Source organism: Struthio camelus, chromosome 32 (genome assembly GCF_040807025.1).
Source record: "Struthio camelus isolate bStrCam1 chromosome 32, bStrCam1.hap1, whole genome shotgun sequence".
NCBI lineage: Eukaryota > Metazoa > Chordata > Aves > Struthioniformes > Struthionidae > Struthio > Struthio camelus.
Window position 1 is genome coordinate 183,228 of NC_090973.1, and position 22,409 is coordinate 205,636.

General features: G+C 75.2%; 1 protein-coding gene across 1 annotated transcript; it reads left to right on the plus strand.

Annotated features, from left to right (window-relative positions):
• Positions 1–881: 881 nt before the first annotated feature.
• FBXL19 (F-box and leucine rich repeat protein 19) lies at positions 882–20,859 on the plus strand. Its single transcript, XM_068923129.1, has 12 exons — positions 882–933; positions 5,582–5,782; positions 8,221–8,364; positions 9,728–9,814; positions 10,671–10,953; positions 11,011–11,150; positions 12,062–12,160; positions 12,320–12,876; positions 14,599–14,762; positions 15,379–15,543; positions 18,574–18,780; positions 20,627–20,859. The coding sequence occupies exons 2-12, from the start codon at positions 5,609–5,611 to the stop codon at positions 20,857–20,859; spliced, it is 2,253 nt and encodes a 750-aa protein (XP_068779230.1). The 5' UTR covers positions 882–933; positions 5,582–5,608.
• Positions 20,860–22,409: the final 1,550 nt, after the last annotated feature.

Genomic DNA, 22,409 nt, shown 5'->3' on the forward strand with positions numbered 1-22,409 from the left:
GAGGACCGCCCGCTCGATGGTATTAACCCGCGCCGGGCTGAGGCTGGTAGGCCGCTGTGGGGGGGGGGGTACGACGCTCTGTGCGAGCGCGCCGCCAACTCGATGGTGGGGTGGTGGTGGTGGGGGGGGGCGTACCGGCTGGTGCATATTGAGGGGAGTCTCTATGATCCGCCGGCGCCCTACACAGTCCACTTCCGGCGGAGGGCTGGGGGGGGCGACTTTTTCTCCCGGCGGCGGCGACAGAAGGCGTCACTTCCGGAAAAAAGGGGGCGGGGGAAGCGGCGCGTGCGCAGTGGCGCGGGGCACGCCGGCCTACAACTCCCGGCGTGCCCCGCGCGCAAGCCACAGCTTCCGCCCCCCGTGACATGGCGGCGGCCCGGCGGCGACTACAACTCCCGGCGCGCCCCGCGCGCGGCGCCATTTCGCGTGGGCGGCGGGGGCGGGGTGGGGGGGGGACGGCGGAGGCCGCACCGCCGCCGCCGCCGCCCGCACCGAGCCGCCGCCGCCGCTTCCCGCCGGGCCCGGCCGCGCTCAGGGAGAGGGAGCGAGCGGCGCGGGGGGGGGAGAGGGAAGGCGCCGCCGCGGCCCCCCCGCCGCCGCCGCCGCCGCGCGGGGGGGGGAGGGAGGAGGGAGGGGCGGGGCCTCCGCTAGGCCCCGCCCCCTCCGCATGCGGGTGGGGGAGGGGCGCCGGCCGCCGCCGCCGCCGCCCGGTTGAGCGGCGCCGCGGGGGGAGGGGCGCCGCGGGGGGGGGCCGGGGGGGCGGGGCGACCCCCCTCCCCCCCCCACCGGGAGCAGCCGCCGCCGCCGCCGCCGCCGCCGCCCCGGCCTGAGCGCGGGGGGGGGGGGGGAGAGGCGGCCGCCGCCGTCGTGGGCCCCCCCGCGCCCCCCGGCCCCGGCCATGGCTCCGCGCCCGGCCCCGGCGGACGCCTCCAGGTGAGAGACCCCCCCCGCCGTGCCGGGGCCCCCCCGGTACCGGGACCCCCCCCGCCGTACCGGGACCCCCCCCCGGTACCGGGACCCCCCCCTGCCGTTCCGGGACACCCCACCGGGACCCCCCCCCCACCGTACCGGGACCCCCCCCCGGTACCGGGACCCCCCCCTGGTACCGGGACCCCCCCCCCGGTACCGGGACCCCCCCCCCGCTGGGCCCCCCCCGGTACCGGGACCCCCCCCCGCCGTACCGGGACCCCCCCCGCCGTACCGGGACCCCCCCCCGGTACCGGGATCCCCCCCCCGCTGGGCCCCCCCCGGTACCGGGACCCCCCCCCGCCGTACCGGGACCCCCCCCGCCGTGCCGGGGCCCCCCCGGTACCGGGACCCCCCCCGCCGTACCGGGACCCCCCCCCGGTACCGGGCTCCCCCGCCGGGACCCCCCCCCCCTGGTACCGGGATCCCCCCCCGCCGTACCGGGACCCCCCCAGGACCCCCCCCGGTACCGGCACCCCTCCGGACCCCCCCCGCACCGGGACCCCCCCCGGGACCCCCCCTGGTACCAGGACCCCCCCTGCACTGGGACCCCCCCCCCAGTCCTGGGACCCCCCCCCACAGCAGGCCTTGGCTGTGGGGCCCAGGCGTCCGGTGCCCCCCCCCCCCCCGGGGCCTCACACCCCGGCAGAGCCGGCGCTGACCGAGCGTTTCCCTATTTCTCTGTTTTTCTCCCCGTGTCCGTGACGTCCTCGCGGTGTCCCCGGCGCCTGTGACGTCACCGTGACGGCCCTGATGCCTGTGACGTCACCACGACGTCCTGGTGTCCGTGACGTCCTCGCGGTGTCCCTGACGCCTGTGACGTCACCACGACGTCTTGGTGTCCGTGACGTCACCGTGACGGCCCCGACGCCTGTGACGTCACCACGATGTCCGCGGTGTCCATGACGTCCTCGCGGTGTCCCCGACGCACGTGACGTCACCACGACGTCCCCGGTGTCCGTGACGTCACCGTGACGGCCCCAACGCCTGTGACGTCACCACGATGTCCGCGGTGTCCGTGACGTCCTTGCGGTGTCCCCGACGCCTGTGACGTCACCACGACGTCACCACAACGTCCCCGGTGTCCGTGACATCACCATGATGGCCCTGATGCCTGTGACATCACCACGATGTCCCTGGTGTCCATGATGTCCCCACGACGTCCCCGGTGTCCGTGACGTCACCACGACGGCCCCGACGCCTGTGACATCACCACGACGTCCCTGGTGTCCGTGATGTCCCCGTGGCGTCTCCAACACCTGTGACATCACCACGACGTCCTTGGTGTCCGCGACGTCACCACGATGTTCTTGGTGTCTCTGGCGTCCCCACGACGTCCCCGCGGCGTCCCCAACGCCTGTGACGTCGCCGTGACGTCCCCGGTGTGCACGACGTCCTCACGGCGTCCCTGGCGTCCACGACGTCCCCGCGACGCCCTCGACACCTGCGGCGTCCCCGCGACGGCCCCAACGCCTGCGACGTCCTCGCGACGTCCCTGGTGTCCGCGACGTCCTCATGACGCTCCTGCTCCCCGCGGCGTCCCCGCGGCGCTCCTGCCGTCCGCCGCGTCCCTGTCGCGTTCTGGGTACCCACGACGGTCCTGGTGGCCGCGGTGTCCCCACGACGTCCCCGGTGCCCGCGACGTCCCCGCACGGTCGGCGTCCTCGTGGCGTCCCCGCGATGCCCTGCTCCTCGTGACGTTCTTGCGATGTCCTCGTGCCGCCCTGGTCCTCGTGACGTCCTTGCGCCATCTCGGTCCTCGTGACGTCCCCGTGCTGCCCCGCTGCCCGTGACGTCCGTGTGCTGCGGTGGTCCCTGGGACGTCCCCGCGTGGTTGATGTCCGCGTGATGCCCGCGTTGTCCCGCTCCTCGTGACGTTCCTGCACCGTCCTGCTCCTCGCGACGTCGTCGTGCCGCCTTGGTCCCTGTGCTGTCCCCGCGTGGTCAATGTCCGTGCCGTGGCGATGACGTTCTGGTTCTCCTCGCGTCTCCGCGCCGTCCTGCTCCTCACACCGTCCCCGTGGCACCTTGGTGCCCGCGGTGTCCCTGGATGGTCGATGTCCACGCGATGCCCACGTCGTGCTTCTCACGACGTCCCCGTGATGTCCCGGTCCTTGCGACGTCCCCACGCTGCCCCGGTCCCCGTGGCGCCCCTGCGTGGTCGATGTCCATGCCATGGCCGCGGTGTCCTGCTCCTCGTGATGTCCTTGCGCGATCCTGCTCCTCGTGACGTCCCCGTGGTGTCCCACTGCCCACGGTGTCCTGCTCCTCATGATGTCCTTGCGCGATCCTGCTCCTCGCGACGTCCCCGCGGTGTCCTGCTGCCCACGGCGTCCTGCTCCTCGTGATGTCCTTGCGCGATCCTGCTCCTCGCGACGTCCCCACGGTGTCCTGCTGCCCGCGGTGTCCTGCTCCTCATGATGTCCTTGCGTGATCCTGTTCCTTGTGATGTCCGTACGGTGTCCTGCTCCTCGTGACGTCCCCGTGGTGTCCTGCTGCCCGCGGTGTCCTGCTGCTTGCGATGTCCCCGTGGTGTCCTGCTGCTCACGGTGTCCTGCTCCTCATGATGTCCCCGTGGTGTCCTGCTGCTCGCGGTGTCCTGCTGCCCACGGTGTCCTGCTCCTCGCGATGTCCCCGCGGTGTCCTGCTTCTTGCGACGTCCCTGTGCCGTCCTGCTCCTTGTGATGTCCCGCTGCCCGCGGCGTCCTGCTCCTCGTGACGCCCTTGCGCGATCCTGCTCCTCATGATGTCCCCATGCCGTCCTGCTGCGCGCGGCGTCCTGCTGCTCGCGATGTCCTTGTGCGATCCTGCTCCTCGCGACGTCCCCGCGGTGTCCTGCTGCCCGCGGTGTCCCCGCGGTGTCCTGCTGGCCACGATGTCCTGCTCCTTGCAATGTCCCCGCGGTGTCCTGCTGCCTACGGCGTCCTGCTGCTCGCGGTGTCCTGCTCCTCGTGACGTCCCCGCGGCGTCCTGCTGCCCACGGCGTCCTGCTGCTCGCGGTGTCCCCGCGGTGTCCTGGTGGCCATGATGTCCTGCTCCTTGCGATGTCCCTGCGGTGTCCTGCTTCCCGTGCTGTCCTGCTCCTGCTGCCCGCGGTGTCCTGCTGCTCGTGATGTCCTTGTGCGATCCTGCTCCTCGCGGTGTCCCCGCGGTGTCCTGCTTCTTGTGACGTCCCTGTGCTGTCCTGCTCCTTGTGATGTTCTGCTGCCCACGGCGTCCTGCTCCTCGTGACGCCCTTGCGCGATCCTGCTCCTCATGATGTCCCCATGCCGTCCTGCTGCTCGCGATGTCCCCGCGGTGTCCTGCTGCCCACGGCGTCCTGCTGCCCGCGGTGTCCCCGCGGTGTCCTGCTGGCCACGATGTCCTGCTCCTTGCAATGTCCCCGCGGTGTCCTGCTGCCCGCGCTGTCCTGCTGCTCACGATGTCCTGCTCCTCGTGACGTCCCCGCGGTGTCCTGCTGCCCGCGGTGTCCTGCTGCCCGCGGTGTCCCCGCGGTGTCCTGGTGGCCATGATGTCCTGCTCCTTGCAATGTCCCCGCGGTGTCCTGCTGCCCGCGCTGTCCTGCTGCTCACGATGTCCTGCTCCTCGTGACGTCCCCGCGGTGTCCTGCTGCCCACGGCGTCCTGCTGCTCGCGGTGTCCCCGCGGTGTCCTGGTGGCCACGATGTCCTGCTCCTTGCAATGTCCCTGCGGTGTCCTGCTGCCCGTGCTGTCCTGCTGCTCACGATGTCCTGCTCCTCGTGACGTCCCCGCGGTGTCCTGCTGCCCACGGCGTCCTGCTGCCCGCGGTGTCCCCGCGGTGTCCTGCTGGCCACGATGTCCTGCTCCTTGCAATGTCCCCGCGGTGTCCTGCTGCCCACGGCGTCCTGCTGCTCGCGGTGTCCTGCTCCTCGTGACGTCCCCGCGGCGTCCTGCTGCCCACGGCGTCCTGCTGCTCACGGTGTCCCCGCGGTGTCCTGCTGGCCATGATGTCCTGCTCCTTGCAATGTCCCCGCGGTGTCCTGCTTCCCGTGCTGTCCTGCTCCTGCTGCCCGCGGTGTCCTGCTGCTCGCGATGTCCTTGTGCGATCCTGCTCCTCGCGGTGTCCCCGCGGTGTCCTGCTTCTTGTGACGTCCCTGTGCTGTCCTGCTCCTTGTGATGTTCTGCTGCCCACGGCGTCCTGCTCCTCGTGACGCCCTTGCGTGATCCTGCTCTTCATGACGTCCCCATGCCGTCCTGCTGCCCGTGATGTCCTGCTGCTCGCGGTGTCCCCGCGGTGTCCTGCTGCCCGTGATGTCCTGCTGCTCGCGGTGTCCCCGCGGTGTCCTGCTGCCCACGATGTCCTGCTGCTCGCGATGTCCTTGCGCGATCCTGCTCCTCATGATGTCCCCATGCCATCCTGCTGCCCGTGATGTCCTGCTGCTCGCGGTGTCCCCGCGGTGTCCTGCTGCCCGTGATGTCCTGCTGCTCGCGGTGTCCCCGCGGTGTCCTGCTGGCCACGATGTCCTGCTCCTTGCGATGTCCTTGCGCGATCCTGCTCCTCGCGACGTCCCCGCGGTGTCCCGACGTCCCCGCGGCGTCCCGGTGCCCGCGGTGTCCGGCTGCCCCGACGTGCCCCGGTGCCCGCGGGCCGGCAGGCCGGCGTAGGCGCGGAGCCGGGGCCAATGCCGTCGAGCCGCGGGGCCGGGGCGGCAGCGCGGCGGCGCCGGACGCGGTGCCGGAGGTGCCGGGCCTGCCTGCGCTCCGAGTGCGGCGAGTGCCACTTCTGCCGCGACATGAAGAAGTTCGGCGGCCCCGGGCGCATGAAGCAGTCGTGTCTGCTGCGCCAGTGCACCGCGGTGAGCAACGGGGGGGGGTCTGGGGGGGTCCTGGGGGGTCCTGGGGGGTCCTGGGGGGTCCTGGGGGGTCCTGGGGGTCCTGGGGGCGCCGTGGGGCGCGTGAAGCAGTCGTGTCTGCTGCGCCAGTGCACCGCGGTGAGCGCCGGGGGGGGTCCGGGGGGGTCCTGGGGGGTCTGGGGGTCCTGGGGGCGCCGTGGGGCGCATGAAGCAGTCGTGTCTGCTGCGCCAGTGCACCGCGGTGAGCACCGGGGGGGGGTCCTGGGGGGGTCTGGGGGGGTCTGGGGGGGTCTGGGGGGGTCCTGGGGGTCCTGGGGGTCCTGGGGGGCGCCGTGGGGCGCATGAAGCAGTCGTGTCTGCTGCGCCAGTGCACCGCGGTGAGCAACGGGGGGGTCCTGGGGGGGTCCTGGGGGGTCTGGGGGGTCTGGGGGGGTCCTGGGGGTCCTGGGGGTCCTGGGGGCGCCGTGGGGCGCATGAAGCAGTCGTGTCTGCTGCGCCAGTGCACCGCGGTGAGCAACGGGGGGGTCCTGGGGGGGTCTGGGGGGGTCTGGGGGGGTCCTGGGGGGGGTCTGGGGGGTCCTGGGGGTGCCGTGGGGCGCGTGCAGCAGTCGTGTCTGCTGCGCCAGTGCACCACGGTGAGCAACGGGGGGGGCTGGGGGGGTCCTGGGGGGGTCCTGGGGGGGTCCTGGGGGGTCTGGGGGTCCTGGGGGCGCCGTGGGGCGCATGAAGCAGTCGTGTCTGCTGCGCCAGTGCACCGCGGTGAGCACCGGGGGGGGGTCCTGGGGGGGTCTGGGGGGGTCTGGGGGGGTCTGGGGGGGTCCTGGGGGTCCTGGGGGTCCTGGGGGCGCCGTGGGGCGCATGAAGCAGTCGTGTCTGCTGCGCCAGTGCACCGCGGTGAGCAACGGGGGGGTCCTGGGGGGGTCTGGGGGGGTCTGGGGGGGTCCTGGGGGGGGTCTGGGGGGTCCTGGGGGTGCCGTGGGGCGCGTGCAGCAGTCGTGTCTGCTGCGCCAGTGCACCGCGGTGAGCACCGGGGGGGGCTGGGGGGGTCCGGGGGGGGTCTGGGGGGGTTTGGGGGGTCTGGGGGTCCTGGGGGCGCCGTGGGGCGCGTGCAGCAGTCGTGTCTGCTGCGCCAGTGCACCGCGGTGAGCAACGGGGGGGGGTCCTGGGGGGGTCTGGGGGGGTCTGGGGGTCCTGGGGGTCCTGGGGGGTCTGGGGGCGCCGTGGGGCGCATGAAGCAGTCGTGTCTGCTGCGCCAGTGCACCGCGGTGAGCGCCGGGGGGGGCCGGGGGGGGTCCTGGGGGGGTCTGGGGGGGTTTGGGGGGGTTTGGGGGTCCTGGGGGGGTCCTGGGGGCGCCGTGGGGCACGTGCAGCAGTCGTGTCTGCTGCGCCAGTGCACCGCGGTGAGCGCCGGGGGGGTCCTGGGGGGGTCCTGGGGGTCCTGGGGGGGTCTGGGGGTCCTGGGGGGTCCTGGGGGTCCTGGGGGCGCCGTGGCGTAGTGCTGACCCCCCCCCCGCGCCCCCAGCCCGTGCTGCCCCACACGGCGGTGTGCCGGGGGGCCGTGGGGCTGCCGTGGGGCAGCGCTGACCCCCCCGCCCCCCAGCCCGTGCTGCCCCACACGGCGGTGTGCCGGGGGGCCGTGGGGCTGCCGTGGGGCAGCGCTGACCCCCCCGCCCCCCAGCCCGTGCTGCCCCACACGGCGGTGTGCCGGGGGGCCGTGGGGCAGCGCTGACCCCCCCGCCCCCCAGCCCGTGCTGCCCCACACGGCGGTGTGCCGGGGGGCCGTGGGGCTGCCGTGGGGCAGCGCTGACCCCCCTGCGCCCCCAGCCCGTGCTGCCCCACACGGCGGTGTGCCGGGGGGCCGTGGGGCAGCGCTGACCCCCCCGCGCCCCCCCAGCCCGTGCTGCCCCACACGGCGGTGTGCCGGGGGGCCATGGGGCTGCCGTGGGGCAGCGCTGACCCCCCCCCGCCCCCCAGCCCGTGCTGCCCCACACGGCGGTGTGCCGGGGGGCCGTGGGGCTGCCGTGGGGCAGCGCTGACCCCCCCGCGCCCCCAGCCCGTGCTGCCCCACACGGCGGTGTGCCGGGGGGCCGTGGGGCTGCCGTGGGGCAGCGCTGACCCCCCCGCGCCCCAGCCCGTGCTGCCCCACACGGCGGTGTGCCGGGGGGCCGTGGGGCTGCCGTGGGGCAGCGCTGACCCCCCCGCGCCCCCCAGCCCGTGCTGCCCCACACGGCGGTGTGCCAGGGGGCCGTGGGGCTGCCGTGGGGCAGCGCTGACCCCCCCCCGCCCCCCCAGCCCGTGCTGCCCCACACGGCGGTGTGCCGGGGGGCCGTGGGGCTGCCGTGGGGCAGCGCTGACCCCCCCGCGCCCCCCAGCCCGTGCTGCCCCACACGGCGGTGTGCCGGGGGGCCGTGGGGCAGCGCTGACCCCCCCGCGCCCCCCAGCCCGTGCTGCCCCACACGGCGGTGTGCCTGGCGTGCGGCGAGGCCGGCCGGGAGGACGCGGCGGAGGCCGAGCAGGAGAAGCTGGAGCTGTCGCTCATGGAGTGCTCGGCCTGCGGCGAGATCGTGCACCCCCGCTGCCTGCAGGTGCGCCCGGACGCCGGGGCCACCTCGAGGTGGGGTGCTCGGACGCCGGGGCCCCCGGACGCCGGGGCCCCTCGAGCTGGGGTGCTCGGACGCCGGGGCCCCCCGGACGCCGGGGCCCCTCGAGCTGGGGTGCTCGGACGCCGGGGCCCCCCGGACGCCGGGGCCCCTCGAGCTGGGGTGCTCGGACGCCGGGGCCCCCCGGACGCCGGGGCCCCTCGAGCTGGGGGTGCCCGGACGCCGGGGCCCCTCGAGCTGGGGTGCTCGGACGCCGGGGCCCCCCGGACGCCGGGGCCCCTCGAGCTGGGGTGCTCGGACGCCGGGGCCCCTCGAGCTGGGGTGCCCGGACGCCGGGGCCCCTCGAGGTGGGGTGCTCGGACGCCGGGGCCCCCGGACGCCGGGGCCCCTCGAGCTGGGGTGCCCGGACGCTAGGGCCCTCGGACACTGGGGCACCCGGACGCCGGGGCCCCTAGTTTGGGGGGGTACCCAGCCCAGCCCAGATGCTGGGGCCCCTTGGAGGTGGGGGGCAGCCGGACGCCGGGGCCCCCGGGATGTCGGGGGGGGCAGCCGGACGCCGGGGCCCCGGGATGTCGGGGGGGGGCAGCCGGACGCCGGGGTCCCCGGGATGTCGGGGGGGGCAGCCGGACGCCGGGTCCCCAGGATGTCGGGGGGGGGGCAGCCGGACGCCGGGGCCCCCGGGATGTCGGGGGGGGGCAGCCGGACGCCGGGGTCCCCGGGATGTCGGGGGGGGGCAGCCGGACGCCGGGTCCCCAGGATGATGGGGGGGGCAGCCGGACGCCGGGGCCCCAGGATGATGGGGGGGGGGCAGCCGGACGCCGGGTCCCCAGGATGTCGGGGGGGGGGCAGCCGGACGCCGGGGCCCCAGGATGATGGGGGGGGGCAGCCGGACGCCGGGGCCCCCAGGATGTCGGGGGGGGGCAGCCGGACGCCGGGGCCCCCGGGATGATGGGGGGGGGCAGCCGGACGCCGGGGTCCCCGGGATGTCGGGGGGGGCAGCCGCATGCCGGGGCCCCCGGGATGATGGGGGGGGGGCAGCCGGACGCCGGGGCCCCAGGATGTCGGGGGGGGGCAGCCGGACGCCGGGGCCCCAGGATGATGGGGGGGGGGCAGCCGGACGCCGGGGCCCCCAGGATGATGGGGGGGGCAGCCGGACGCCGGGGCCCCAGGATGTGGGGGGGGGCAGCCGGACGCCGGGCCCCCAGGATGATGGGGGGGGGCAGCCGGACGCCGGGGCCCCAGGATGTCGGGGGGGGGGGGCAGCCGGACGCCGGGGCCCCAGGATGATGGGGGGGGGGCAGCCGGACGCCGGGGCCCGCGCGGCTCTGACCCCCCCGCCCCCCCGCAGATGGGCCGGGCCGAGGCCGTGATCAACCCCGAGATCCCCAACTGCTGGGAGTGCCCCAAGTGCCGGCGGGAGGGGGCCGGCGGCAAGGTGAGGGGGCCGGGGGGGCCGCGGGGGGGGCTGGGGGGGTTGGGGGGCTTTGGGGGAGCTATGGGGCTGGGGGGGGCCGGCGGGCTGGAGGGGTTCTCGGGGGCGGCTGTGGGGCTGGAGGGTTCTGGGGGGGTGGCTGTGGGGTTGGGGGGGCTGGAGGGGGCTGGGGGGGTTCTGGGGGGCGGCTGTGGGGCTGGGGGGGGCTGTGGGGCTGGGGGAGTGGCTATGGGGCTGGGGGGGCTGGAGGGGGCTGTGGGGCTGGGGGGTTCTGGGGGGGCGGCTGGGGGGGCTGGAGGGGGTGACTATGGGGCTGAGGGCACCGTGGGGGGTTGGGGGGGCCGTGTGGGTTTGGGGGGGCCATGGGGGTGGGGGGTTCTTGGGAGGGGCCTATGGGGCTGGGGGGCTTTGGGGGAGCTATAGGGCTGGAGGGGTTCTCGGGGGGGGCTATAGGGCTGGGGGGGGCTGGAGGGGTTCTCGGGGGGGGGCTATGGGGCTGGGGGGAACCATGGGGCTGGGGGGGTTCTCGGGGGGGCTATGGGGCTGGGGGGAACCATGGGGCTGGGGGGGATCCCGGGGTTTGGGGGGAATTTCCCTGGGTTTGGGGGGGGGCTGCCGGGTGTTTTGGGGGGCTTCCTGGGATTTGGGGGGTTTCCTGGGGTTTCAGGGGGTTCTCCACGTTTTGGGGGGGTCCCCGGGTTTTGGGGGAGTCCCCGGCATTTGGGGGGGTTGCTGGGATTTGGGGGGTCCCTGGGTTTCGGGGGGTTCCAGGGTTTCGGGGGGCTCCCCAGGTTTCGGGGTCTGCCGGGGTGGGGGGCGCCGTGCCGCGCGGGGGCCCCAGCGCCGCTCCCCCCCCCAGGCCGCGGGGGACGGGGGGGCCCAGCGCCGGGCGGACAACGGCGACGAGGGGGGGCGCTGGCGCCTGACCGAGGAGCCGCCCCCCCCCAAGCGCCGGGGGCCCCCGGCGCCCCCCGACGACGCCCCCCCCAAGCGCCGCCGCGACCGCCACCCCGGCGCCCCCCGGCCGAAGGTGAGGGCCCAGGCGTCCGGGCGGGGGGGCTTCTCCTGCTCCTTCCCCCCCCCCGACCCTAGGAGGGGCCCAGGCGTCCGGGCGGGGGGGCCTCTCCTGCTCTTTCCCCCTCTCCGACCCTAGGAGGGGCCCAGGTGTCCGGGAGGGGGTCCTGTTCCGCCTCACTGAGCCCCCCAGGGGGCCCAGGCGTCCGGGGGGCCCCCACCCCACTCCCCCGGGGGCCCAGGCGTCCGGCACCGCAGTTGTTTCTCCCTTTTTTTTTCCTGTTTTTCCCAGTTAAAAAGTGGCCGAGAAAAGCACCTGGAGGAGGTGGGCTGCCCCAGGCGTCCGGGGCCCAGGCGTCCGGGGCGGGGGGCTGCCGGGGCCCAGGCGTCCGGGATGAGGGGGATCCCGGGGCCCAGGCGTCCGGGGCGGGGGGCTGCCGGGGCCCAGGCGTCCGGGATGAGGGGGGTCCCAGGGCCCAGGTGTCTGGGGTGGGGGTCTCTTGGGACCCAGGCGTCCGGGTCAGGGGGGCTCCCGGGGCCCAGGCGTCCGGGGCGGGGGGCTGCCGGGGCCCAGGCGTCCGGGATGAGGGGGGTCTCAGGGCCCAGGTGTCTGGGGTGGGGGTCTCTCGGGGCCCAGGCGTCCGGGTCAGGGGGGCTGCTGGGGGTCCAGGTGTCTGGGGCAGGGGGCTCCCAGGGCCCAGGCGTCCGGGTCAGGGGGCTGCTGGGGCCCAGGCGTCCGGGGCGGGGGGCTGCTGGGGGCCCAGGTGTCTGGGGCAGGGGGGTCTCTTGGGACCCAGGCGTCCGGGATGAGGGGGCTCCCGGGGCCCAGGCGTCCGGGGCGGGGGGCTGCCGGGGCCCAGGCGTCCGGGATGAGGGGGGTCCCAGGGCCCAGGTGTCTGGGGTGGGGGTCTCTTGGGGCCCAGGTGTCCGGGTCAGGGGGGCTGCTGGGGGTCCAGGTGTCTGGGGCAGGGGGCTCCCAGGGCCCAGGCGTCCGGGATGAGGGGGGTCTCAGGGCCCAGGTGTCTGGGGTGGGGGTCTCTCGGGGCCCAGGCGTCCGGGTCAGGGGGGCTCCCGGGGGTCCAGGTGTCTGGGGCAGGGGGCTCCCAGGGCCCAGGCGTCCGGGATGAGGGGGGTCTCAGGGCCCAGGTGTCTGGGGCAGGGGGCTCCCAGGGCCCAGGCGTCCGGGTCGGGGGTCTGCTGGGGCCCAGGCGTCCGGGCGCTGACGCTGCCCCACAGGCGGAGGCGGTGGACGGGGCGCCCTGGGGCCGCGTGGGGCCGGCGGAGCTGGAGCCCCCCGAGGGGCCGGGCCCGGGCTCCGGCCCCCCCGACGCCGAGGTGAGCCCCCCTGCGCGTCCCCCCCGTCCCTGTCCCCCGACCACGGCCACGACCCCGGCTGTCTTCATCTCCGTCCCGTCCCCGTCCCCGTCCCCGTCCCCGTCCCCGTGCCCGTGGCGGCGGGGGCGGCGGGGGGCTGACGCGGGGCCGGTGCCGCAGGGCCCGGGGGCGCCGGGCCGGACGCCGCAGCGGGAGCGCCTGGAGCGCTTCCGGCAGATGTGCCGCCTCCTGGAGCGCGCGCCGGCCAGCTCCAGCTCCAGCTCCGACTCCGACTCCGACTCGGGCAGCGGCGCCAGCCCCCCGCCGCCCTTCAGCCCCGCCGAGGACGAGGAGGAGGAGGACGACGAGGAGGACGAGGAGGAGGAGGAGGACGAAGGCGGCGCGGGCCAGCCTCGGCCGCCCGGCGCCCGCAACGGTACCGGGGGTCCCGCGCGCCCGGCGGCCGGCCCGGCCCCGGCGGGGGGCGACGGCGGCGGGGGGCCGGCGCGGGGCCGGCTCCGGGCCTGGCCCCTGGTGCCGTCGCCGCCGCGGCCGCCGGCCCCGCTGGAGCGGCACGTGGTGCGGCCGCCCCCCGCCAGCCCCGAGCCCGACCGGCTGCCGCTGGACACCGGCGCTGCCCACGTCATGCGGCGCGACGTCTGGCTCGCCGTCTTCCTGCACCTCTCCTCCCGCGAGCTCTGCGTCTGCATGCGCGTCTGCCGCACCTGGAGCCGCTGGTACCGCCCGCCGGGGCGCTGGGGGGCGCTGGGGGGGTCCTGGGGGGCGCTGGAGGGTGCTGGGGGGTGCTGGGAGCTGCTGGGGGGCGCTGGGGGGCGCTGGGGGGGTGCTGGGGGGTGCTGGGAGCTGCTGGGGGGCACTGGGAGGTGCTGGGGGGGTGCTGGGCGGCACTGGGAGGTGTTGGAGGGGTGCTGGGGGGCACTGGGAGGTGCTGGGAGGGTGCTGGGAGGGTGCTGGGAGCTGCTGGGGGGCATTGGGGGCTGCTGGGGGGTGCTGGGGGGTGCTAGGAGCTGCTGGGGGGCACTGGGGGTGCTGGGGGGGTGCTGGGCGGCACTGGGAGGTGCTGGAGGGGCACTGGGGGGCACTGGGAGGTGCTGGGAGGGTGCGGGGGGATGCTGGGGGGCACTGGGGGTGCTGGAGGGGTGCTGGGGGGCACTGGGAGGGGCTGCGAGGGTGCTGGGAGGGTGCTGGGAGCTGCTGGGGGGCACTGGGGGCTGCTGGGGGGTGCTGGGGGGTGATAGGAGCTTCTGGGGGGCACTGGGAGCTGCTGAGGGGTGCTGGGGGGCTGCTGGGGGGTGCTGGGGGCTGCTGGGGGGGTGCTGGGCGGCACTGGGAGGTGTTGGAGGGGTGCTGGGGGGCACTGGGAGGTGCTGGGGGGTGCTGGAGGGCTGCTGGGGGCTGCTGGGGGCTGCTGGGGGGGTGCTGGGTGGCACTGGGAGGTGCTGGAGGGGTGCTGGGGGGGCACTGGGAGGTGCTGGGGGGTGCTGGGAGCTGCTGGATGGGTGCTGGGTGGGACTGGGAACCGCTGGGGGCTGCTGGGGGGGTTCTGGGGGTGCTGGGGGATGATGGGAGGGGGCTGGGGGGAGCTGGGAGGGACTGGGGGTGATGGGAGGGAGCTGGGAGCTGCTGGGGGGTGCTGGGAGAGCCTGGGGGGTGCCGGGGGGAACTGGAGCACACTGGGAGCTATTGGGGAGGGAGCTGGGAGCCACTGGGGGGTGATGGGAGGGACTGGGGGCCACTGGGGGCCACTGGGGGGAGCTGGAAGGGACTAGGGGGGAGCTGGGAGGTGCTGGGGGGCACTGGGGCAGGACTGGGAGCTGCTGGGAGGAACTGGGCAGCACTGGGGAGCACTAGGAGACACTGGGGCGTGCTGGGGGGGGCACTAGGAGAGACCGGGGGTTACTGCGGGGCGCTGGGAGGCACTGGGAGCACTGGGAGACACTGGGGGGGCACTGGGGGGGTTATTGGGAGGTGCCGGGCAGCACTAGGGGGTTACTGGGAGCACTGGGAGGCGCTGGGGGGGCACTGGGGGGGTTATTGGGAGGCGCTGGGCAGCACTAGGGGGTTACTGGGAGCACTGGGAGGCGCTGGGGGGGCACTGGGGGGTTATTGGGAGGCGCCGGGCAGCACTAGGGGGTTACTGGGAGCACTGGGAGGCACTGGGGGGGCACTGGGGGGGATATTGGGAGGCGCCGGGCAGCACTAGGGGGTTACTGGGAGCACTGGGAGGGGCTGGGGGGGCACCGCAGGGATCCTGGGGACGGACTGGGAGCACTGGGGGGTTCCGGGGAGGACGGAGGAGCTGCCGCACGCGGCGCCGCCCGGACGCCTGGGCCCTCGCAGGCCCGAGGGGCCCCCGGAGGAGCCGGCCGGCCGTGGGGGCGGGGCCCGGACGCCTGGGCCCCCCCCCGACGCCCTGTCCCCCCCCCCGCCCCGGCCAGGTGCTGTGACAGGCGGCTCTGGACCCGCATCGACCTGAGCCGCCGCAAGTCCATCACGCCGTCGATGCTGAGCGGCGTCGTGCGGCGGCAGCCGGCCAGCCTGGACCTCAGCTGGACCGGCATCTCCCGCAAGCAGCTCTCGTGGCTCATCAGCCGCCTGCAGGGTGAGCCCGGACGCCTGGGCCCCTCGCCGGGCGGGAGCGGGGGGCGCCCGGACGCCTGGGCCCCTCGCGGGGTGGGAGCGGGGGTCCCCGGCCCCCGGCATCTCCCGCAAGCAGCTCTCGTGGCTCATCAGCCGCCTGCAGGGTGAGCCCGGACGCCTGGGCCCCTCGCCGGGCGGGAGCGGGGGGCGCCCGGACGCCTGGGCCCCTCGCGGGGCGGGAGCGGGGGTCCCCGGCCCCCGGCATCTCCCGCAAGCAGCTCTCGTGGCTCATCAGCCGCCTGCAGGGTGAGCCCGGACGCCTGGGCCCCCGGACGCCTGGGCCCCTCACGGCAGGGGAGGGGGGTGCGTGCAGACACCGAGGTCCCCGGCACAGGGAAGGGGCGCACCCGGACACCTGGGCCCCTCGTGGCAGGGGACACCTGGGCTCCCGGACGCCTGGGCCCCCGGACGCCGGGGTCCCCGGAGGGTCCCAGGGAGCAGCCGCCGGCACCGCTGGGCGGGTGAGCGGTTCCCCAGGCTCGCGGGTGGCCACCGGGGCGAGCCCGGACGCCTGGGTCCCCGCCGCGTCCCCGGGGGCGCGCCCGGACGCCGGGGCCCCGCTGACGGTCGGTGCGCAGGGCTGCGGGAGCTGATCCTGAGCGGGTGCTCGTGGTGCTCGGTGTCGGCGCTGAGCACGGCCTCGCTGGCCTCCCTGCGCCTCCTCGACCTCCGCTGGGTGCCCGACGTCAAGGACGCGCAGCTGCGGGAGCTGCTGCTGCCGCCGCCGGGGGACGCCCGGGCCGGTACGGGGCGCGGGGGGACGCGGGGGACACGGACATGGAGGAACATGGGGGGCGAAGGGGGATGGGGGGGGACATGGGGGACATGGGACATGGAAGGGCATGGACATGGGGGGACTTGGAGGGACATGGGGCACGCAGGGGGATGTGGGGGGACATGGGGGACATGGGACATGGAAGGACATGGATATGGGGGGACGTGGGGGGTCATGGACATGGGGACATGAGGGACATTGGGGACGTGGAGGGACACAGGGTGTGGGGGGACATGGACATGGAACATAGGGGACGCAGGGGGATGTGGGGGGACGGGGGGACATGGAGGGACGTGGACATGGGGACACGGAGGGACATGGGCGCAGGGGGACATGGACATGGAGGGACATGGGGGACACGAGGGACATGAGGGACATGGAGAGACGTGAGGGGTCATGGGACAGGGAGGAACGTGGAGCGACATGGGAGACATGGGGGGACATGGGCATGGGGAGACATGGACATGGAGGGACGTGGGGGACATGAGGGACGTGGGGGGACAGGGAGGAACGTGGAGCGACGGGGGACACGGGGGACATGGGACGCGGGAGACAAAGGATAGGGGGAATAGGGGGGGCGTGGGGGGACACGGTACGCAGAGGGGATGAGGGGACATGGGGTGGCAGAGGGAGACACAGAGGATATGGGGGGATGCAGGGGTCCGTGGGGGACGCAAGGGCCATGCGGGGACAAGGGGGGCACAGAGGGACGTGGACAAGGTGGGGACAAGGGAGAAACGGCCACAGGACGTGGTGGGACATGGGGTGGCCACGGGGGGATGGAGGTGGCCGCAAGGGGCTGGGGTTGGGCTCGTGGGGCTGGAGGTGGCCATGCGGGGCTGGAGATGGGCACGTGGGGCTGGAGGTGGCCATGGGGAGGCTGGAGGTGGGCACGTGAGAGTAGAGGTGGGTATGTGGTGTTGGAGGTGGGTATGTGGGATTGAAGGTGACCATGTGGGGCTGGAGGTGGGTACGTGGGGCTGGAGGCGGCCATGGGGGGCTGGAGGTGGGCACGTGAGAACGGAGGTGGGCACGTGAGAACGGAGGTGGGCATGTGGGGCTGGAGGTGGCCGTGGGGGGCTGGAGGTGGGCACGTGGGGCTGGAGGTGGGCACGTGGGGCTGGAGGCGGCCATGGTGGGGCTGGAGGTGGGCACGTGAGAACGGAGGTGGGCACGTGGGGCTGGAGGTGGCCATGGGGAGGCTGGAGGTGGGCACGTGAGAGTAGAGGTGGGTATGTGGTGTTGGAGGTGGGTATGTGGGATTGAAGGTGACCATGTGGGGCTGGAGGTGGGTACGTGGGGCTGGAGGCGGCCATGGGGGGCTGGAGGTGGGCATGTGAGAACGGAGGTGGGCACGTGAGAACGGAGGTGGGCATGTGGGGCTGGAGGTGGCCGTGGGGGGCTGGAGGTGGGCACGTGGGGCTGGAGGTGGGCACGTGGGGCTGGAGGCGGCCATGGGGGGGCTGGAGGTGGGCACGTGAGAACGGAGGTGGGCACGTGGGGCTGGAGGCGGCCATGGGGGGCTGGAGGTGGGCATGTGAGAACGGAGGTGAGCACGTGAGAACGGAGGTGGGCATGTGGGGCTGGAGGTGGCCGTGGGGGGCTGGAGGTGGGCACGTGGGGCTGGAGGTGGGTACGTGGGGCTGGAGGCGGCCATGGTGGGGCTGGAGGTGGGTACGTGAGAACGGAGGTGGGCACGTGGGGCTGGAGGTGACCATGGGGGGCTGGAGGTGGGCACGTGGGGCTGGAGGCGGCCATGGGGGGCTGGAGGTGGGCACGTGAGAACGGAGGTGACCATGTGGGGCTGGAGGCGGCCGTGGGGGGCTGGAGGTGGGCATGTGGGGCTGGAGGTGGGCACGTGGGGCTGGAGGCGGCCATGGGGGGCTGGAGGTGGGTACGTGAGAACGGAGGTGGGCACGTGGGGCTGGAGGTGACCATGTGGGGCTGGAGGTGGGCACGTGAGAACGGAGGTGGGCACGTGGGGCTGGAGGCGGCCATGGGGGGCTGGAGGTGGGCACGTGAGAACGGAGGTGGGCACGTGGGGCTGGAGGCGGCCACGGGGGGCTGGAGGTGGGTACGTGAGAACGGAGGTGGGCACGTGGGGCTGGAGGTGACCATGGGGGGCTGGAGGTGGGCACGTGGGGCTGGAGGCGGCCATGGGGGGCTGGAGGTGGGCACGTGAGAACGGAGGTGACCATGTGGGGCTGGAGGCGGCCGTGGGGGGCTGGAGGTGGGCACGTGGGGCTGGAGGTGGGCACGTGGGGCTGGAGGCGGCCATGGGGGGCTGGAGGTGGGTACGTGAGAACGGAGGTGGGCACGTGGGGCTGGAGGTGGGCACGTGGGGCTGGAGGTGGCCGTGGGGGGCTGGAGGTGGGCACGTGGGGCTGGAGGTGGGTACGTGGGGCTGGAGGCGGCCATGGTGGGGCTGGAGGTGGGTACGTGAGAACGGAGGTGGGCACGTGGGGCTGGAGGTGACCATGGGGGGCTGGAGGTGGGCACGTGGGGCTGGAGGCGGCCATGGGGGGCTGGAGGTGGGCACGTGAGAACGGAGGTGACCATGTGGGGCTGGAGGCGGCCGTGGGGGGCTGGAGGTGGGCATGTGGGGCTGGAGGTGGGCACGTGGGGCTGGAGGCGGCCATGGGGGGCTGGAGGTGGGCACGTGAGAACGGAGGTGGGCACGTGGGGCTGGAGGCGGCCATGGGGGGCTGGAGGTGGGCACGTGAGAACGGAGGTGGGCACGTGGGGCTGGAGGTGGCCATGGGGGGCTGGAGGTGGGCACGTGAGAACGGAGGTGGGCACGTGGGGCTGGAGGCGGCCATGGGGGGCTGGAGGTGGGTACGTGAGAACGGAGGTGGGCACGTGGGGCTGGAGGCGGCCATGGGGGGCTGGAGGTGGGCACGTGAGAACGGAGGTGGGCACGTGGGGCTGGAGGCGGCCACGGGGGGCCGGGGGGCGGCGGGGGCCCGGCCGGGGGCGCGGTGGGCTGACGCCCCCGCAGGCCCCGCCGAGAGCCGGGGGCGGCTGCCGAACCTGGTGGAGCTGCGGCTGGCCGGGCTGGAGGTGACGGAGGCGTCGCTGCGGCTGGTGGCCCGGCAGGCGCCCCAGCTGGCCCGCCTGGACCTGAGCCACTGCGGGCAGCTGGGCGACGGCGCCCTGGCCGCCCTGGCCGGGCTGCGGCACAGCCTGGCCGAGCTCAACCTGGCAGGTGCGGGGGGCGCGGGGGACGCGGGGGGCGCGCGGCCCACCCTGCCGTCGTCCCCCGTCGGCGCGCGGCCCATCCTGAGCTCCCTGCGGTGGGGCGTCTCCGTCCCCGTCCCGGCATCTCCGTCCCCATGTCCCCAGCCCCTTCCCGATGTCCCGGCGTCCCCGTCTCCATCCTGGCGTCCCCGTCCTGGCGTCCCCAACCCCGTGCTGATGTCGCCGTCCCGGCGTCCTCGTCTCCGTCCCGGCGTCCCCGTCCCAATGTCCCCATCCCCATCTCGATGTCCCCATCGCGGTGTCTTCACCTCCGTCCTCGTGGCCCCGTCTCCATCCCGGCGTCCCCATCCCCATCGCGGTGTCCTTGTTCCCATCGTGGTGTCCCCGTCCAGAAACTGGTGTCACGGTGTCCTCATCCCCATCGTGGTGTCCCCGTCCCCACGCCAGCCTGGCCGTCACGGTGTCCCCATCTCTGTCCCCATCGCGGCGTCCCCGTCTCCATCCTGGCGTCCCCGTCCTGGTGTCCCCATCCCAATGTCCCCATCCCCATCTTGATGTCCCCGTCCCCATCTCGATGTCCCCATCATGGCGTCCTCATCTCCGTCCTCGTGTCCCCGTCTTCATCCCGGCGTCCTCATCGCGGTGTCCTCATTCCCATTGCGGTGTCCCTGTCCCCATGCTGGTGTCGTGGTGTCCCCATCCCCGTCATGGTGTCCTCGTTCCCATCGTGGTGTCCCCGTCCGCATCGTGGCGTCCCCGTCCCCATCGTGGCGTCCCCGTCCCCGTCATGGTGTCCCCATCTCCGTCATGGTGTCCCCTTCCCCATTGCAGTGTCCTCATCCCCATCGCGGCGTCCCCGTCCCCGTCATGGTGTCCCCATCTCCGTCATGGTGTCCCCATCCCCATTGCAGTGTCCTCATCCCCATCGCGGCGTCCCCGTCCCCATCATGGTGTCCCCGTCATGGTGTCCCCGTCATGGTGTCCCCATCTCCGTCATGGTGTCCCCTTCCCCATTGCAGTGTCCTCATCCCCATCGCGGCGTCCCCGTCCCCGTCATGGTGTCCCCGTCATGGTGTCCCCATCTCCGTCATGGTGTCCCCTTCCCCATTGCAGTGTCCTCATCCCCATCGTGGCGTCCCCGTCCCCGTCATGGTGTCCCCATCTCCATCATGGTGTCCCCTTCCCCATTGCAGTGTCCTCATCCCCATCGCGGCGTCCCCGTCCCCATCGCAGCGTCCCCGTCCCTGTCATGGTGTCCCCATCTCCGTCATGGTGTCCCCATCCCCATTGCGGTGTCCTCATCCCCATCGCAGCGTCCCCGTCCCTGTCATGGTGTCCCCGTCCCTGTCATGGTGTCCCCGTCCCCATCGCGGTGTCCCCGTCCCCATGCCAGTGTGGCCGTCGTGGCGTCCCCGTCCCCATCGTGGCGTCCCCATCCCCGTCATGGTGTCCCCATCTCCGTCATGGTGTCCCCATCCCCATTGCGGTGTCCTCATCCCCATCGCGGCGTCCCCGTCCCCGTCATGGTGTCCCCGTCATGGTGTCCCCTTCCCCATTGCAGTGTCCCCATCCCCATTGCAGTGTCCTCATCCCCATCGCGGCGTCCCCGTCCCCATCGCGGCGTCCCCGTCCCCGTCATGGTGTCCCCATCTCTGTCATGGTGTCCCCATCCCCATTGCGGTGTCCTCATCCCCGTCGCGGCGTCCCCGTCCCCGTCATGGTGTCCCCATCTCCGTCATGGTGTCCCCGTCCCCATCGCGGCGTCCCCGTCCCCATGCCAGTGTGGCCGTCGCGGCGTCCCCGTCCCCGTGGTGGCGCGGCCGCCCGCCGGTGACGCGGTGCCGGCGCCGCAGGGTGCCAGCGGCTGACGGACCAGTGCCTGCCGGCGCTGCGGCGCTGCCCGCGCCTGCGCCGCGTCGACCTGCGCTCCTGCCGCCACGTCAGCCCCGAGGCCTGCGCCCGCCTCTGCCGCGAGCCCCCCGCCGCCGCCGCCGAGCCCCCCGGCCCCGCCCCCGGCCCCGCCCACGCCCCCGGCCCCGCCCCCTTCCGCCTCCCCGAGGACAAGCTGCTGCTCAAGGACAGCTAGGCCCGGACGCGGGGCCCCCGCAGGACGCCGGGGCCCTCGCAGGAACGACGCCCGGACGCCGGGGCCCTCGCGGGAACGACGCCCGGACGCCGGGGCCCTCGCGGGAACGACGCCCGGACGCCGGGGCCCTCGCGGGAATGAAGCCCGGATGCCGGGGCCCTCGTGGGAACGACGCCCGGACGCCGGGGCCCTCGCGGGAACGACACCCGGACGCCGGGGCCCTCATGGGATCAATGCCCGGACGCCGGGGCCCCTATGAGATCGACGCCCGGACGCCGGGGCCCTCATGGGATCGACACCCGGACGCCGGGGGCCTCGCGGGAACGACGCCCGGACGCCGGGGCCCTCATGGGATCGACGCCCGGACGCCGGGGCCCTCGCGGGATCGACACCCGGACGCCGGGGCCCTCGCGGGAATGAAGCCCGGACGCCGGGGCCCTCGCGGGAACGACGCCCGGACGCCGGGGCCCTCGCGGGAACGACGCCCGGACGCCGGGGCCCTCGCAGGAATGAAGCCCGGATGCCGGGGCCCTCGTGGGAACGACACCCGGACGCCGGGGCCCTCGTGGGATCGACGCCCGGACGCCGGGGCCCTCATGGGATCGACACCCGGATGCCGGGGCCTCGCGGGAACGACGCCCGGACGCCGGGGCCCTCATGGGATCGACGCCCGGACGCCGGGGCCCTCGCGGGATCGACACCCGGACGCCGGGGCCCTCGCGGGAACGACGCCCGGACGCCGGGGGCCTCGCGGGAACGATGCCCGGACGCCGGGGCCCTCGTGGGATCGACGCCCGGACGCCGGGGCCCTCATGGGATCGACGCCCGGACGCCGGGGCCCTCGCGGGAACGATGCCCGGACGCCGGGGGCCTCGCGGGAACGATGCCCGGACGCCGGGGCCCTCGTGGGATCGACGCCCGGACGCCGGGGCCCTCATGGGATCGACGCCCGGACACCGGGGCCCTCATGGGATCAACGCCTGGACGCCGGGGCCCTCGTGGGAATGAAGCCCGCCGGGGCCCTTGTGGGAACAACGCCCGGACGCCGGGGCCCTCGTGGGATCGACACCCGGACGCCGGGGCCCTTGTGGGAACAACGCCCGGACACCGGGGCCCTCGTGGGATCGACGCCCGGATGCCGGGGTCCTCGCGGGAACGACGCCCGGACGCCGGGGCCCTCGCGGGAACGATGCCCGGATGCCGGGGCCCTCATGGGATCGACGCCCGGACGCCGGGGCCCTCGTGGGATCGACGCCCGGACGCCGGGGCCCTCGTGGGAATGATGCCCGGACGCCGGGGCCCTCGTGGGAACGACGCCCGGACGCCGGGGCCCCTATGAGATCGACGCCCGGACGCCGGGGCCCTCGTGGGATCGACGCCCGGACACCGGGGCCCTCGTGGGATCAACGCCTGGACGCCGGGGCCCTCGTGGGATCGATGCCCGGACGCCGGGGCCCCCGCAGGACGGACGCCCGGACGCCGGGGCCCTCACGGCCCGGACGCCGAGGTGACCCCAAGATGGATGCCGGGCTCCCCACAAGATGGCCGCC